At 61.2% G+C, this 15150-nt stretch overlaps 5 protein-coding genes across 5 annotated transcripts; 2 read left to right on the forward strand and 3 right to left on the reverse strand.

The window, feature by feature from the left end:
• The first annotated feature begins 63 nt into the window (after positions 1 to 63).
• Positions 64 to 1004, forward strand: TRAVEDRAFT_174021 (60s ribosomal protein l34-b). Its single transcript, XM_008045504.1, has 5 exons — positions 64 to 81; positions 146 to 171; positions 342 to 507; positions 563 to 666; positions 717 to 1004. The coding sequence occupies exons 3-5, from the start codon at positions 349 to 351 to the stop codon at positions 796 to 798; spliced, it is 345 nt and encodes a 114-aa protein (XP_008043695.1). The 5' UTR covers positions 64 to 81; positions 146 to 171; positions 342 to 348; the 3' UTR covers positions 799 to 1004.
• A 96-nt stretch (positions 1005 to 1100) lies between these two features.
• TRAVEDRAFT_74662 (2-phosphoglycolate phosphatase) lies at positions 1101 to 3769 on the forward strand. The gene is made up of 10 exons (XM_008045505.1): positions 1101 to 1390; positions 1446 to 1537; positions 1603 to 1749; positions 1814 to 2121; positions 2185 to 2288; positions 2349 to 2715; positions 2781 to 2889; positions 2943 to 3092; positions 3143 to 3228; positions 3287 to 3769. Exons 1-6 carry the CDS (start codon positions 1243 to 1245, stop codon positions 2447 to 2449), a joined length of 900 nt encoding a protein of 299 aa, XP_008043696.1. The 5' UTR covers positions 1101 to 1242; the 3' UTR covers positions 2450 to 2715; positions 2781 to 2889; positions 2943 to 3092; positions 3143 to 3228; positions 3287 to 3769.
• Positions 3770 to 5316: 1547 nt separating this feature from the next.
• TRAVEDRAFT_52432 (aldolase) lies at positions 5317 to 7443 on the reverse strand (the record flags this gene model as incomplete). Its single annotated transcript, XM_008045275.1, has 7 exons — positions 5317 to 5856; positions 5926 to 6096; positions 6152 to 6301; positions 6366 to 6530; positions 6582 to 6639; positions 6708 to 6828; positions 6918 to 7443. The coding sequence occupies 7 exons, from the start codon at positions 7441 to 7443 to the stop codon at positions 5317 to 5319; spliced, it is 1731 nt and encodes a 576-aa protein (XP_008043466.1).
• Positions 7444 to 11066: 3623 nt separating this feature from the next.
• TRAVEDRAFT_133941 (uncharacterized protein) lies at positions 11067 to 11601 on the reverse strand (the record flags this gene model as incomplete). The annotated part of the gene is made up of 3 exons (XM_008045506.1): positions 11067 to 11357; positions 11412 to 11455; positions 11511 to 11601. The coding sequence occupies 3 exons, from the start codon at positions 11599 to 11601 to the stop codon at positions 11067 to 11069; spliced, it is 426 nt and encodes a 141-aa protein (XP_008043697.1).
• Positions 11602 to 13054: 1453 nt separating this feature from the next.
• On the reverse strand, positions 13055 to 14197 carry TRAVEDRAFT_31513 (uncharacterized protein; the record flags this gene model as incomplete). The annotated part of the gene is made up of 2 exons (XM_008045177.1): positions 13055 to 13698; positions 13754 to 14197. A coding segment is annotated over one exon (153 nt), but the record flags the coding sequence as incomplete, so codon positions are not given.
• Between the last annotated feature and the right edge of the window lie 953 nt (positions 14198 to 15150).

A 15150-nucleotide genomic window follows, 5' to 3' on the forward strand; every position in this document is an offset into this window, starting at 1 on the left:
TACAGCACCTCTCAGCCACCCGACCACCCTCTAACGGGAACATACTGAACAGCGGCGGCCCACAGCAAGTTCAAGATCAAGGTATGTCGAAATTATGCTCGTTGGCTGTGTCTCTGAGTATACGTGCTGAGTGCATTCATTACAGGCAGCCCTCCCTTGAAGCCACCAAGAGTGAGTTTCCGCTCGCAGATCAGGTTCTCGTGCGGCCCAGCGGAGAAATTGGACTTTGAGCACAAAGGACATGCTGGGATTTTGAGGCAAAGAACGGCGAGGGGAGAGGGGGGCATGGGCCGCACGGGAAAACCAGGACTGTAAGACAGATACTGACCGTATGTTCCCAGCTCAGCAATGGCCCAACGCGTCACTCTCCGCAAGCGCAACCCGTACAACACCACTTCCAACCGCCGTCGGGTTGTGAAGACCCCTGGTGGCAAGCTTGTCTACCACCACATCAAAAAGCTCGCCACCTCTCCCAAGTGCGGTGACTGTGGTATTGCGCTGCCTGGTGTATGTCTTTGGAGGACCGTGAAGGAGGGCGCCCGAGCTGAGTTTTCTTTTCTAGGTCCCCGCCCTGCGTCCCCGTCAGTACGCCACGATTTCGAAGACGAAGAAGACTGTCCGTCGGGCGTACGGTGGCTCACGATGCGGAGACTGCGTTAAGTCCCGGTACGTCCATCACCTCGTCTGGCTATGGGCGCACACTCAACGTCTCGTAGCATCCTCCGGGCATTCCTTGTTGAGGAGGCGAAGATCGTCAAGAGGGTGATCAAGTCTCAGGAGAAGGGCGGCCGCAAGTAAACGTCTCAGGTTTATACGCGGTTTTGTATTCTCTATGTTACGACGGACAGGGCAGACGGGGCTGCCTTTGCCTGCGACTACCTACCTCATCCCGCCACGACGCCATGTCATCGCTCGTTTTCCATCATACATGTGTACTGCTTATCTCGCAAACAAAACATGACCGATGAGGTCGGTATGCAGTCTTGCGCAGGCTTTTGCTCTCCCTCGACTCAGTTGACGGCATCTCCCTGAAGCGCCTGGAGTGCAAACACCAGCAACGCAATTTGTCCGTCGTCCGTGAAGTATCAGCACGTTCGTCACGAGTCGGAAGTAATCTGCGCGCCGTATCCGTCAGCTTGTCTCGTCTCGACCGGCACAGTTCGCGTGCCGCATGCTGTAGACGTTCAGGCAAGTTGCGCATCGACATTTGTTTCCTCCTACCTCCCACTCAGTTGCATCACGATGGCCTCCCGTTTGAGCTCGCGAGAACACTATGCGGACTTGCTGGACAAGTACGATACCTGGCTGTTCGATTGCGATGGCGTCCTGTGGTCGGGGGACAAGACGATCGATGGAGCTATCGAGGTCCTTCAACTACTCCGGCATCATAGTGTGTACTCTCGTCTTGCTTTCGTGTGCCATCAATCAACTACGTTGTGGACCAGAGAAATCCGTGCTGTTCGTAACGAACAATGCGACCAAGTCGCGCGTGAACTACAAGAAGAAGTTCGACTCCCTCGGAGTTGAGGCTCACGTAGTACGTCTGGCTCGACGTCTAAGTGCACGCAACACGCATAACTGACATGTATGCGTGATCGGCAGGATGAGATTTACGGCTCAGCATACGCCTCGGCAGTATACATCTCGTCGGTTATGAAACTGCCCAAGGATAAGAAGGTCTACGTGATCGGCATGGGCGGGCTCGAGGAAGAGCTCCGCGAGGAGGGCATCTCGTTCATCGGCGGCACGGTCAGCAGCACCGTTGGCTCTCTACCTCTCACCGTCGCGCTGACTATTCCACGCGCTCTCGTAGGATCCCGCAGACAATACCCTCGGTTCGTTCTCGCTGGCGAACTGGACGCCCGACCCGACGGTGGGCGCGGTGCTGTGCGGACTCGACACGGCCATCAACTACACGAAGCTCTCAAAGGCGTTCAGCTACATCCTGCGCAACGAGGGCTGCGCGTTCCTCGTAACCAACGAGGACAGCTCGTACCCCACCTCGGACGGCCTCCTCCCCGGGGCGGGCTCCATCAGCGCGCCGCTGCGCTATGCCCTCGGGCGCGACCCGATTGCCATTGGGAAGCCGCAGCGGACGATGCTGGACTGCATCAAGGCGAAGTGCGCCATCCACCTCCGTGAAACGAGAATGCGCGGATGCTGATGCGCCGCGGGCAATTGCAGACACAACTTCGACCCCAAGCGCACCATCATGGTCGGAGACAGGCTGAACACCGACATCGAGTTCGGCAAGGCGGGCGGCCTTGCCACACTCCTGGTCCTCACTGGTGCGTGCCTTGCACCGCGCGTGCGGACATCAAATTCACCGGGCTTCGTGTTGTTCGCAGGTATCACGAAGGAGAGCGAGTTGTCGGGCCCCAACGCTTCGCCGACCGTTCCGGACTTCGTCACGAAGTCCATCGGGGACCTTCGCGCACTGATTTCCTGACCGACTCTCGCGCCGCCGGGATAGAAGGGACACGCGGGTTAGAACATCGCGCGGAAGCAATTAGACGTGTGGTACGGGATAGAGTCCGCAGAAGGCGTCCAAATGTATCATGTTCACGATTTTTTCGCCTTCTCCGTGAGAGCCTGCTCTATCTGCGCCTCCCTGTTCACTTGCGCGAGCGCGAAGGTCGCGCTGGTCACGAGGGCGACGAGCGAACCCACAATGTATCCGCCCACTGCGCCGAAGGCCGGGGTTAACGGCCATGCCTGCGGCGTAACGTGAGTACGAAGGCGGAAATGAAGATGGCGAAGGCGGGACCACACGCGCGCACCTGCCACGGACGCTCCCAGTCAAGGCCGATGGGAATCGCGCCCGCCCAGCAGCCTATGACAGCTCCGACAGCGGGGTAGACGAGCGCCCTCTCGACCGGCGTGCGCGGTCTGCGAGATGATGGTAAACCATTGTATGGGGTGCGGGCGGGGTAGGTACGTACGAAAGTTCGGCGAAAAGGCGGACCCAGGTAAACCATGACACCAGTGAGGGGCTGTCGGATCTCCAGGAAGGCAGACCAAGGGCGTACGCAGGTGGGAAGACCGTCAGTATAGCCAGTAGCAAACTCATCAGGTAGGTGTGAATTGGGTGCCTAGGATTGTCTATCAGAACTTGGCTTTAGAGACGTCCAGGAACCCATACTTCGTGAGCGGTGCCCCGAAGAGCACGACCACTACATGGAGAGCCACGGAGGCGGCGAGAGTAAGAGCGGCGGATTTCGCCAGATCCTAGGTAGTCCGGAGAGCTCGTAAATGATGGTATGGGGTACATTACAACGGGACATACCACATTGCGCTGGTTTCCTGACTCTTGTCTTTCCAACTTCTGTTTTATTACATCCGCGCCGTCTGTTTGGCTGCGCTGCTCATACAGCCATTTCCTCACCCAACCCGCCCACCATCCCTGCAAGAGGAGCGTTCCGGCACAGATCCACGCGACCGTGCGTACCGGGTTCTCTGTGAGCACCTGGACAACTGCTCTACGTGGTCGATCCCCAGTTTGTAGACCCGCAAGACCCTTTGATAGTAGCGCAGTAGGTGTAGTTGGTAGTAGCAGAGTGCTGAACGCAAGGAGGGACGTGTGCACGCCGACAATGGAAGTGTACCGCGCGAAGGGGAAGAACGGGACCGCTGCAGGCGACGTTTCGGGCTGCGTAGCAGTGGGGGCGGTAGCAGCGGCCTGCGCCTTCGATTTCCGCGCTGGCATGGTGCAGAGAGCACAGAGCAGGGGATGTGTACACTGGCGGTGTAGGCGGTCGGAGAGCGAGTACGGCAGCGACTGACGCGACGCCGACACCTGCCGACACGATGCGCGCGTCTCGCGCGTCTACGCGCTGCTCCTTTCCTTCTTCCCATCGTCCTCAACCATGGCTACACCCGTGTACATGCGCGAAAAGCGAACCCCGCTCCACACACCATTCGTAAACGTTGTAGAACGCCCACGCGTGCTGCGAGATATCTCGGTCAAGTCGGGTAACGAGACATGTCGCGACCTTTCAAGACCTACGGTGCGTGGGGGATTGAACACCACCGTCTCAAGCCGCGTGTGATAGTCTGCCGGTGAGCATCCTACTGCGAGTATCCTATTACCCCGTCTCTTTCTCCCTTAGGTATCTTTCGTGCACATTTGCAATCGATGCATCATCTCGGCGTCTTGAGAAGCCCGTTCACTCGCAAATGAGTTGTAATTTGCGGAACACGGCTGTAGTGACTGTGAGAGGTGCTCTCTTTAGGCAGGAGAATGCCCAAAGACGTGCGCTCAGGCTCTTGTACAGACGCTGCACCATCTGGCTAGCCTGCTACTACCCACTGATCGTCCCGCACGCTGAAGCTATTCATGACTAGCTTCTGTCAAGGATCATTATTTCTCCCACCCTCGGGGCGGCAGTTTATAATGTTGCAGCCCGCCTCTTGTGCCATTGGTCACCGCAGCCCAGCCTAAGCTTCGAAGGTAGGTCCGTTCCAACAGCGGCGTAGATACGAACCTGAGAATGACTCTCCCTTTGAAGTTTTAACCAGTATCATGAACATCTAGGACTCGATCGTCGCTCCGATGCCGACGCATGCATTCATTCTCGCGGGACGCCAATGGCGCTGAGGTGCGAAGATCCCTACGTCGTTGTATCGCCCGCGGCACCCGCCTTGGGCTGTACCTGGCTACTGCTGTCCGTAGGTGATCAGTACTTGGGCGCGCAACTTAGACCAGCAGACCTCGAGGCACCAATTGCGCCTCATGACCGACTTCCAACTTTGTATCATTTTCCAAGTCAGCTGCCGAGCGCTCCGTTCTTCCCTCGGAGGTCCCTTGCCTACCGGTTTCTCTCGCGGCGGAATACAAGCTTGCATACCGGATGACGCTGCTTTGGGTCTGTTTTCCTGCTTTGCGGCTTCTCTGCACCGGCCACGAAGCGTCATCTTCGCGCCGCTTCCCGTGCATCGTGGAGAGCACGTTCACTTGAAGCCCTCTTATCTCCCTTCGGTAAGTGCTGACAGGTCTGACGTCGAGGGAAATTGCTTGCTCACTATGGCTCATTAGGACAGCCATCGGCGTATCTTGATGCAACGTGAAGACCGGGGATGTATATTTTCCAACAGCATATCGATACACGACGCTTTACAACAACCTCTCTGACCGGAGTCGTGCATCTGGTTCCTAGGAAGTCCCGCTTCTTCGTGCTGGAACTGATTGGCGACACACCCCTGGCTGCCGCTCATACATCTTCATGTCTTGCATCGGAATTCTCGAAGGCCTGCCTCTGTGATTCCTATGTCTTCGGTACCTATAGTGGACTTCAGGCTACATCGATCTGCCTTCTACTATTGCACGCCGCTCTTGTCCTCGAGTCCTTCGCAATCCGGACGATACAGTGCCGGCTCATCCCAAGTGCTGTAGCGCAGGCGGAAACCCACGTCGTACCACCTGACCGGATATTCCTCCTCCGCGCTCTTCCCCGCCGCATTCTGTCCCCCAAGCCGGTCGGCCTCCATCTCGTCCAAGTCATAGAAACTCTGTAGCACAATATCGTCAACATGCGCAAGCTGCGCTTCGCCCTGGATGAACTCTAACATATGCATCGATGCCCGATGCATATGCTCCATCAGGTCTTGTAGTCCGGTGGCAAGCGTAACCTTCGCCGTGGTGCGCGCATCGACGGGTATCGCCGACAAAAATGCCCCGTCTTTAGACGCCAGGTATGATGTGGGGTACTGCGCCTCGCAGGCACGTTGCTTCGCCTGTGTTCCAGCAAGAGATATGGCGGCTTGCGGCAGGCCTGGCGCTGGCGCGCGCGCAGCCAACGACTGGCCGGCGGTGAAAGCGACAGCGTCCACCTCCCCCAATCTTTCCGCATCGCTAGTCTGTCATGGAAGGCACACATGATGAGTTGGAGTGTCGCTTCAACAAAATTCCGATATATATGTACTAACGCTTTCCAGGTTGGCCACAACGATGGCAGATTGGAGCTTGTGCATGTTGAAGTATGCCGCCGTCTCTTGGATCGTCTCTTCGGCGAGCCGCCTCGATGGTGCGCTGAAGGCCTCCCAGGCCCGAATGAATGGGTTGCTGCTGTTGGTTCTTCTGCCGCAAGCATCGGAGACCTGGCGCTACATGTCAGTCTCAAACTCTTGCTTATCGTTGCATGGATCTACTCACCTGTCTGTAGCACAGTGTGATGCAGGTGGCTCCAGCTTCTGCGCAGGCCGCCGCGTGAGCGAGGCCAGACACCAGAGTCAGGTTTGTCTGGACGTGGTGCTTTACCCCCAGGGTCTTCGCAGCTTGGACGCCGGCCTCCGTGGCTGGAATCTGATGTCCTTCGTCAACTTCTCCCGTTCTAGGGCGGGGTGGAAATTGCCGTGAGGCCGCTCACCGTGACGACTAGGCGTTCCCGGCCATAGCCCTGCTTTGCGAATAGCCTGGCCAGCCGTAGCGCTTGCTTGACCATGCTAGCGGCGTCATCGTGGTACCGCGGGTCGACGAACGTGTAATGGGGGCCGTTTACTCGGTCGGCCATCGACGCGCCGAGCTCCACGAGCTGGTTGTGCAGATAAGCCTCCACATTGCATCGAGGCCCGCCCGTACTCACATAGAACAACATTGCTTCGTCCAGGATGCGTTTCAGGTCCCATTCTCCGCTGGGCCGCCTACAGACGACACGATCCCCGGGGATACTCAGTTGCTTTAGCGATGCACAAATGCCTCCGATACGCACCTATCTTCGATGGCCCTCTTCGCTCCCACCCAAGCGTGGTACGCCGTGTCTGGCGTCAACAATCCCTCGCGCAGCATCGCGGGCGTCACCATGCTCCCGCCGTACGGTAGGGTGCCGAGCACTGCACACAACGGGGAACACCATTGTCAACACGCATCCCCGACCACCGTGACAGCGTATGGAAGGCGAAATTTTTTCTCCGGTACTCACGCTCGTAGTCTAAGGTTTCCGCAATCACCACCTTTCCCTGGGTCTCCAATGCGCGCCACAGGGGCGGGGACGTCGGGAAAACCGCCTTCTTCTGCTGGTCCTTGGACTTGGTCCGCGTAGCGCTCGGTCGGGCTCTCTTGCCTAACACGTACTCGCCCTCGCCCTGGGCGAGCGTCTTGGGCGCGTTCAGCAGCCGATACGCGATGTCGGCGAAGCGGGCGTGGGTGGCGGTCAGCACGGGAAGCGCCAGCCCGCTGCTCGTCGGGAACGCGGCGGAAGACTTCTCACTGGCGGACCTGTGGGCCCGCTCGGCCTTCAGGTAGACTTTCGATCCACCGTTGCGTGCAACGGTCGTTACGGTCGAGTTCGATTTCGAGTTCGAGGCCGGCGGCAACGCGACCGGGGCCTTGGAGCCTGCGTTTTCCTCCTGCGCGTTTGTTTTGCGCTTGCCCCGGATTGTGGCAAGCGGCATGGCCGGCGTCGGCGGCGCGAAATCGTGGAATGGTGAGGGAGGGCGCTCGGACATGGTGGTGCTCAGGTTCAAATGGTGCGGCGCGCGCGATTTATGACTATAGGCTTTGGTGGCTAAGTGCGCAGTGGCGGGACAATGCCCGTTCGAGGTTCGACTGGCGCACCATTGGCGCCGTTCTGTGGCCAATGTCTCGACGCCAAAGCGCAAGAGCAGGACGATCTAGCTTGCATTGGCTTTGCGATACATGATTGTGCGTGGCTCCTGCGATATTCTGTGCACGCGGAACAGATCGAACCGCTATTCCGTGGACAAGGTCTTGTGCATGGCTTGTGACCACACGGCATCCCTAGCGGTGAGATAAAGTATGTTGTTTTTGGATCTGTGCCACTTGTGCATATTCATTGGTTAGCACCATTCTGCACAAGTCCAGCGTCAAGACACGAAGGTCTCCGCCGTCATTTGCCCTGACTAATGCTCTCTCCCACACATCCATCAAATCTTCGTAGCGCCATAGGAAACGATCAGCGGTGCAATGTCTTCTGACGACGCAGGTGCGGCGAATTTAATACACGCATGCAATTCACTTCAGGTGCGTAGCCGTAGCGCTCTTCATCTTATGTAGACATTGACCTCCTAAATCCGCTGTACAGGAGCCGTTGGCAGGTCATCTAAGCTCTCCACCAGTGGACCTACAGCGGCTGGAAGTCCGGAGCCGCTCGGCGGATGGGCCCGTCCGAAGCTCTCTCAGAGAAGCAGGGCCATGAGGCCCGCATAGCCTAATAGAGAACGGCGACTTGCTCAGGTGGCCCGCCCGGACCATTGAGAGCGTGGAAAGACTATCTGACAGAGCACCTTTCTTCCCCATGCTCCGAGGAGAAGTCCTAGGATATGTGCGCCACCGCGAAGGCCTACTGTATGAACGCCGAGCACGGCTCGGGCGTGCGGGCCTGGCAGTCCTATCGCACATGACCGCCTTCGTCAGGCTCGCGCATCGATATAATGTTGGAGCCAGGATGGAGGGCCCGCAGGAGCGCCGTTAGTCTCGGCACTAGTCATGAAGGGGCATGAGCTGGTGGTGGTGGTACGTGTCAAGTGCACTTTACGCGTCCAAGACGTACTGAGCGACCGTTAGCTGTCCCATCTCGGGAGTTCCCCTGCCACATGTGGCGTCGTCGTCGCGCGGGTGCTGCGACGAGGGATGGTCGTCTGCAGGCTTGCTACGATGCCTGTGCCCGTTAATGTGACAGGCCCTCTCCCATGGCATTTAGGCTGAGAAAGTGCGCATTGCCCCGGTGCGACCGTCAGCCGGCAATCACACACAGCTGCACGAATATTTTCAGTTCTTGACATGCCTGCGGGACCACAGGCGCCGTCGCGAGCCCGTCTGCGTTCCCCGTCCCTGGAGCCCCGCACGGCTATTCCTGGGACATTGTCGAGTGGAGAGGCGGCCGCCCAGGCTCGACGCAGCCATGTGCAGCCGGCAAACCAACCGAGCCGCCCTCGACTAGGCTCATCTCATGTGGGGCTCACGGAGATCGAGAGCGCTGCCGGGCCCTCCGCAGGCCGCCTTGGGCGAATCGTTCGAAGACCCCTGCCCTTCTGAGAATCAATCGGTGCGCGCTGGGTCGCTATTCAAGGTCAGGGCTGATGTCCTGTGAGTTTCGTCCCACCGCGGCCCAAATCCCAGGAGACCAGTACTTGAATCCCCGCCGCTCGGTCGCTCGCCCGCGCGCGATCTGCCCCGGCAGCAACAGCCCACCGACGCGCGGCGGGGCCCCGACGGGTGGAATAAGCTCTGCACAGACTCAGCAGACGGCCCCTGGGCCCTTGCCCCCCTTAGCGGGCAGCCGCATGCGTATAGACACCGTCCCCGGCTGCTGGCGAGACTGCCCCCGCCAGGAACGCGCGGAGGCGACGCACCGTCGTCCACGCGCCATGCATGCTCGCCCCGGTGTGGCGTACACGGCACGGCACAGCCTCGGTGTGCAGGCAGCAGTACCACGTACATGTTACTTGTGTACTCAAGACGTGCACGTAAAGCCCTCGGGCCGCCCCGCGCGCGCGCTGGCCCGGCGGCGGCAGAGCGCACGCAGTCCAGCTATCCAAGGACCCAAAGCCTGACGGCTTGGATCTCTGCGCCCCGGATGGGCGCACACACGAAAATAGCGTCGGGAACGGCCGCACAGATGCATAGCGCGTGCGGTAGCGCAGCGCCGCTGACTTTGCGCGGTGCACGAACCGGCGTCGCCAAGCGGGGGGAGGCGTCAGCGTGGGGGGCGCACCCGGCCCCACCAGCGTCGACATCGATGATGCATGCACGCAGGGGCGCGCGCCCGCAGAGAGCGGGCGCGGGCAGCCCTCGCTGCTGTCGCGATGTGGACGCTGGGCGGTCCGGTGGGACGGGCAGAAGGGGTCGAAGCAGGCTGCGCCGCCCAGGGATCCATCAAACCCTGGGGGGCTTCGCGCCCCATCGAGCCTAGCTGGCGGCGCGAAATCAGACGGCGTTTTGGGCTTGGGAACGGCCTGCGGGCCATATGGCAGGAGCAGCGCTGGACGCGGGCGACAGGGAAGCCGCCGCGCGCGCAAAAGCACGGGGGGCGTGCTTCGCTGGCGGCCTGTGGTCAAGGAACGGCCGCCAGGAAGGAAGGCAGACGGGGGACGGAGAAGAAGTAGGTAGAGGGGTGGTAGGGGTGGTGCGGTCGAGGCGCAGATGTCAGATTGAGGGAAATCCATTGAAATAAATCCGTATATCCTACATGAGCCATTCCAGACCTCCGGGCATTATTGGGGTGAGATACGTATTACGCCTGGCCATGAAGAGGGAGGGGGCGTACGGACAGCACGATAGCAAGCGAGCAGCAGATACAACAAGAGAATATACAACCACGGGGAGTCACCCGGACCACGTTTTCACATCACATCGGACCACGAAAGCACTATGGGGAGCAGGGAGGGGGACAGGGTATAGCAGCGCGCGCACCGCGGCCTCAGCGTTCATCGTTCGGAGGAATACTGCCAGTGCGTCGCCACAGCGGCCTGTCCGCCGCCCCCGTGACCGTGCTGGACCGCGGACGGGTAGTGGCTAGCGTGAGAGGTGGCCGGTTGGTGCCCCGCGTGCTGCCAAGGCCGTGCTGTCAGTTAGCGTCGTCGATAAATGCCGGCGGGAGCCGAGACGTACGGAGTAGTGCTGCTCGTCCTCCATCTTCACTAGCTCGTACTGCGACGCGGAGTGGGCGGAGAACGGGGGCAGGGGGGACGTGTGACTACTGTACGAGGAGAGGTTGCGCTGATGCGCGGAGGAGGGCAGCGAGGACGGCGCGTAGTCGGAGGGCTGTGGGTGGGAAAAAATATGCCGTCACTAGGATCCCGAGTTCTCAGTACGCGCAGTTCTGCTGGGGAGCACAACTGGCGGAGACGGAGAGAACACTCGCCGAGAACGATGGACTTGACGTCGTGCTCGAGGTGGGCGTCTCGGGGACGGGGTACGCGGACACGCCGTAGGACTGGTAGAACGACGCGGTGCTCGGCCGCGACGAGTAGTTGTACCCGTTTGAGCTGTGCGACGGACTTTGTGAGGAGTACTGGCCGGGCGCGGAGGGGATCGTCAATGGCGGAGGTGGACTGTGAGCCTGGAGACGCGCGCTATGGATCAGCCACAGCGGCGCGGAGAGGACAGGTCAGTGTGTGCCCACCACGTATAGACCGCCCGCGTCCGACGTTCTGCGTCGTTTTGCTTCGCGGTCCGCGCTTCGGTGGTCCTCCGTGGTGGCGAACGACTCGCGGCGCATGTCAGGTCGGAGCGGCGCGCTCCGCATGTCTAGTTGTCGGCGCAGCTCCTGGACTTCTCGATGGAGCATCTCGTTCTCCTGTTCGAGCTCGCGTATCCGCACCAGTGGTGGCGGGATGGCGGCGACTTGGTCGGGTGTGAGGGCGAGCACAGATTGCAGCTTCGTCACGGTCTGTTCGAGCTGCACAGCGGGTCAATCGCGCGAACGCATCGGGGCGATAGCGAAGTCGCGCACCTGCTCAATGTACGCTTTTCGCTTTGCGCGGTGGCGCGCCTGGGCTGTATGGGGTGTCGGCGACGGTGCCACTGGTATGCGGGATAGGCAGGACCGCACCTTTAGCATTGCGCGACCGTTCAGGCCGGTCAGACTGTCCAGCGGGCTGGTCGGAGGAACTGTCGCGCTGGGAGTCAGGGAGAGAAGACATTGGCGTCATTCACGTAAGAGCAGGGGGAGCGAAGGCGATCGGGGTTGGAAACCGGGGAGGGGGGATCAGTGGAACGCTTATATGGCGTAGGGGGATTGGCGTAGCCGCCGGGGAGGACACTAGGAGCGGTTGGCACGCGCCTCCGTCCTTTATTCCGGGAAGGCGCGCCATTTCTGGGCAGGAGGGGACCCTGGCTCAGAGGCTGGCGAGCACGGCCGTGGCGAGCGCAAAAACGCGGGATTTCCGGACTCGGCGAGCTGAACGAGGAAAGCCGGGGGCTCCAGCACACCGCATCGCAGTGATTTCCCCGTGGCCGCCTGGGCTCATGTTCGCCGGGGACGACGGTTGGAGAGCCGCGAAGCTCGTGAAACGAAACAATTGGTGCCCCTGCGCAAAAGAGGGAGTTTGCCGTGCGTGCCGCCCGCGAGGCGGTATTTACTTGGAAAATAAAAGGAGTGGAATTCATCGTGGGGGTTCGATGCGAGATGGGAGAGCGAGGCGTGGAAAGATGGTGCAGGGTCGCAGGGGTGTGGGACCGTTCAGCGCTCTCGTGCGCTCGCCTGTCCGCACTCCGCGATGCCCCAGGCCACGAGTTTCTTATCGTCGCGACGGCTGGGCTGCAACCTTGTTCGCTGTCTTCGATGCTCGTCTGTGGACAACGCACTCGCGGGCGATATTCGCGAGGATTATTCGGCGGCGCTGCTGGCGTAGAGCGGACGGGGCGCAGACGGCAGCGGCAGGAGGGGGCCACGGCGCGGGTCCGCTGCAACGTGCCTGGCCGGGGCGGGCGAGTCCGAGCGCCCGTCTCCATGTCCACAACTTCGTCCTTCGCGGCGGGTGTCGCCTGCGAGCCGCCTCAGCCTCGAGCCTGCCCCTTTCGCCCGTGCACCCTCGTACGAGCCCAGGTAATTGTGCACGCTGCTCGCCTGCGGCCTGCGTCGAAGGCGGCCTGCTTTCTACGGACGCCTCGCTCGCAGTGCGGCCCTCGCCAGGCCTCGTCGGGCGGCCTGCAATATCAGACCGTCCGTCTTCTCTGTTATCAGCCACGCTCCCAGCCTGCGAGCCAGCCTCGGACAGCCTTTTGTCATGCCCCGCAGGGTCGTGCAGGACGTCATGTGAGTCGCCTCTTTTTCCTGGGATCCCTCCATCCGCAATAGGTCATCCAGAACGTGTCCTCCAGGACGGGGCTCTCACCCGTAGCGCGCACCCGCCGCCCCCAAAATCATGATCCACTCCCGCCTTAGCAATGTACTGATAATAAGTCCCGGCCTCGCCCAGCGACCATCGCCGGAGAAGGACGTCCCGCCGCCATAATCGTCGTTTGCAAACACCAGTTCAGGGCCCGCGCACAGCCAGCATCACCCAGAAATCAGCTAGCCTCGCACATTCCCGATGCAGTGCGAGACATGCTCACTGACTGCGGCCCGGCAATCCCACCCCCACACCCTGCCATCGATCGCACACCCGACGTCCCCGCCGTCGTGAAGTCCTCGAGCATTTACAAGGATCGCGCGGGCAACGAACGGGCCAAGGCTGCAGCGGACGCCGCGATAATTTCGCAGTCAGCGTCGAACGGTTCTTTGTTCCTACCCGCCCCATGCGTGCTTCTCTCGCCCTGGATGTGGATCGCGACGCTGGGCCCATTCAATGGCGCGGTCTCGATCGCGGGTGGACGATCATAGCGGCGACCCGCTCGTCTCGTGCTGCAGCGCATCACCGTCGATTCGCGTGCATCACCCGATGCACGATGAAACCTGGGAGCACGCGCATACTCAGGTTCTTCGGAGGCCGGCACGATTCTTCGACGGAACCCGCTTCGCGTTCAGACTCGCCGCGACCCATGCAGATACCTCCGCGGGAACCGGGCCTGCCCTGCCTCTCCCTTGCCCCGGCGGAGGTGCGTCATCGCCCGTCGAAGTCCCGCGAGACCCCTGGCCGTCGACGACGGCGTCGCAGGAGCCCTCGGCATCGTCTGGAGCGGCGGGGAATAAGGTTGGCCCCCGCTCAGCGACCGTTCGCAGGCCTGGCGGACAGTGTTCGTCGCCCCCAGCTACCCGCCTCCGCCGCCGCCGCTTGTGTATCGTTCTGTTCCATTCTGTTCGTTCTGAATTCTCGATCGGACGGACCCACTTACTCAGATAATCTTCCACAGATCCCGTTTTCCCACTCCCGCCCCTCCCTCCTTCACGCCGATCACAGCGCCGTCCCCGAGCGTGGGCGCGCGCCGCGACGGGGCACCTTCGCGCCATTCAGTCTCTGCCCCTCGCTATGTTTGCACACGGGCTACGCGAGCGACGCGTTTCTTTCGCCACAGAGCCTTGCAGACTGAGCTCCGTACGTCTTCCGGCGCGCAGCCTCCATACCCCCGCTCCGGCGCTCGAGGCCCGTTCCGCCCGCCTCTGCACAGTGCGGAGCCTCGCGTACGCGTAGTTACGTACGCACGCACACCGCACTCCGCGCACCTCCTGGCCCGGCGTGCCGCTTACCTGCCAAGGCACGGTCAGGCGGGGCGCGAGCAGCGGCGGCGGGATGCACACACATGCACACAACGCGCGCCCCCGCGTGCTGTGCCGCCCGAGCCCAAATTCCATTAACCCAACAGCCCCGAGCACATGCCTCCAGATCGACGCCCCTTGCGCTAACGAAACACACGCATCGGGCGATCGTCCATCTGGGATCATCGTCACAGGCCCAGGGGGGCGCCGCGGCCGATTGGACGGCGCGAGCCGGATGCCGTACACCCTTACGGCGTGCGCGTTCGCTGTGGAAGCGCGTATACAAGCCCACACACCGCGAGCCTCGAGGCTGCTGCAGGGAGGGCTGGGGCGAGGCCCATGCCGAGAACAAGTTGCCGTCGCGGGGCGGCGCGTCAGAGCCGGGCCAAGGACGTGGGGAGGCGCGGGGGGTGACGGTAGGTGTGATGGAGAGCTGGCGGGGACTGTTGCGATTATGGCATGGGCTCGGGCTCCTTCGGGGGGCCGGAGGAGGGCGGGTGGGTGGGTGGTTTAGGGTCGATGATGACTTCATTGCGTACTACGCTGAACGTCGCCGCCGGAGCATTGAATTCGGAGTGGCCTCGTGTAGTGCAGTTCGGAATGCCACCATTCAATTCGGAAAAGAGCTGTCAGTTCGAATGTTGCTCGGGGGTGTGGTGGGTGAGCGTCCGGCGTGAACTGGGTGCGTTGATGCGGATAGAGGTTGCGAGGGTCGAAAACCCGCTGCACCCACCTTCTTGCCCGCGCTGAGGCCGCCCATCGACGGCGAACGATGAACGGCGGGAAACCACCTACTGTCTAGGATCCCGCCTGCATGCTGGCAGCGCACGAGGCGAGCAATTGCGCGAGCACCGTGCTCGTCGGTGCCCCGCATTCGAGTCGCTTAGCGGGACGTCGGCGGGCGGAGGACCTGCAAGTATATGATCGCTGATGGCTCGCGGCCCCCGAGTCCGCAGCTCAAACTCGACGCTCCGGTGTACTAGGGCGCGAGAGTGATGGCGGTGCTTCACGGCATCCCGGTCAGTGTCAGTGTTGGTGGCAGGACCGGGGACGG

Source organism: Trametes versicolor (assembly GCF_000271585.1).
Source record: "Trametes versicolor FP-101664 SS1 unplaced genomic scaffold TRAVEscaffold_12, whole genome shotgun sequence".
NCBI lineage: Eukaryota > Fungi > Basidiomycota > Agaricomycetes > Polyporales > Polyporaceae > Trametes > Trametes versicolor.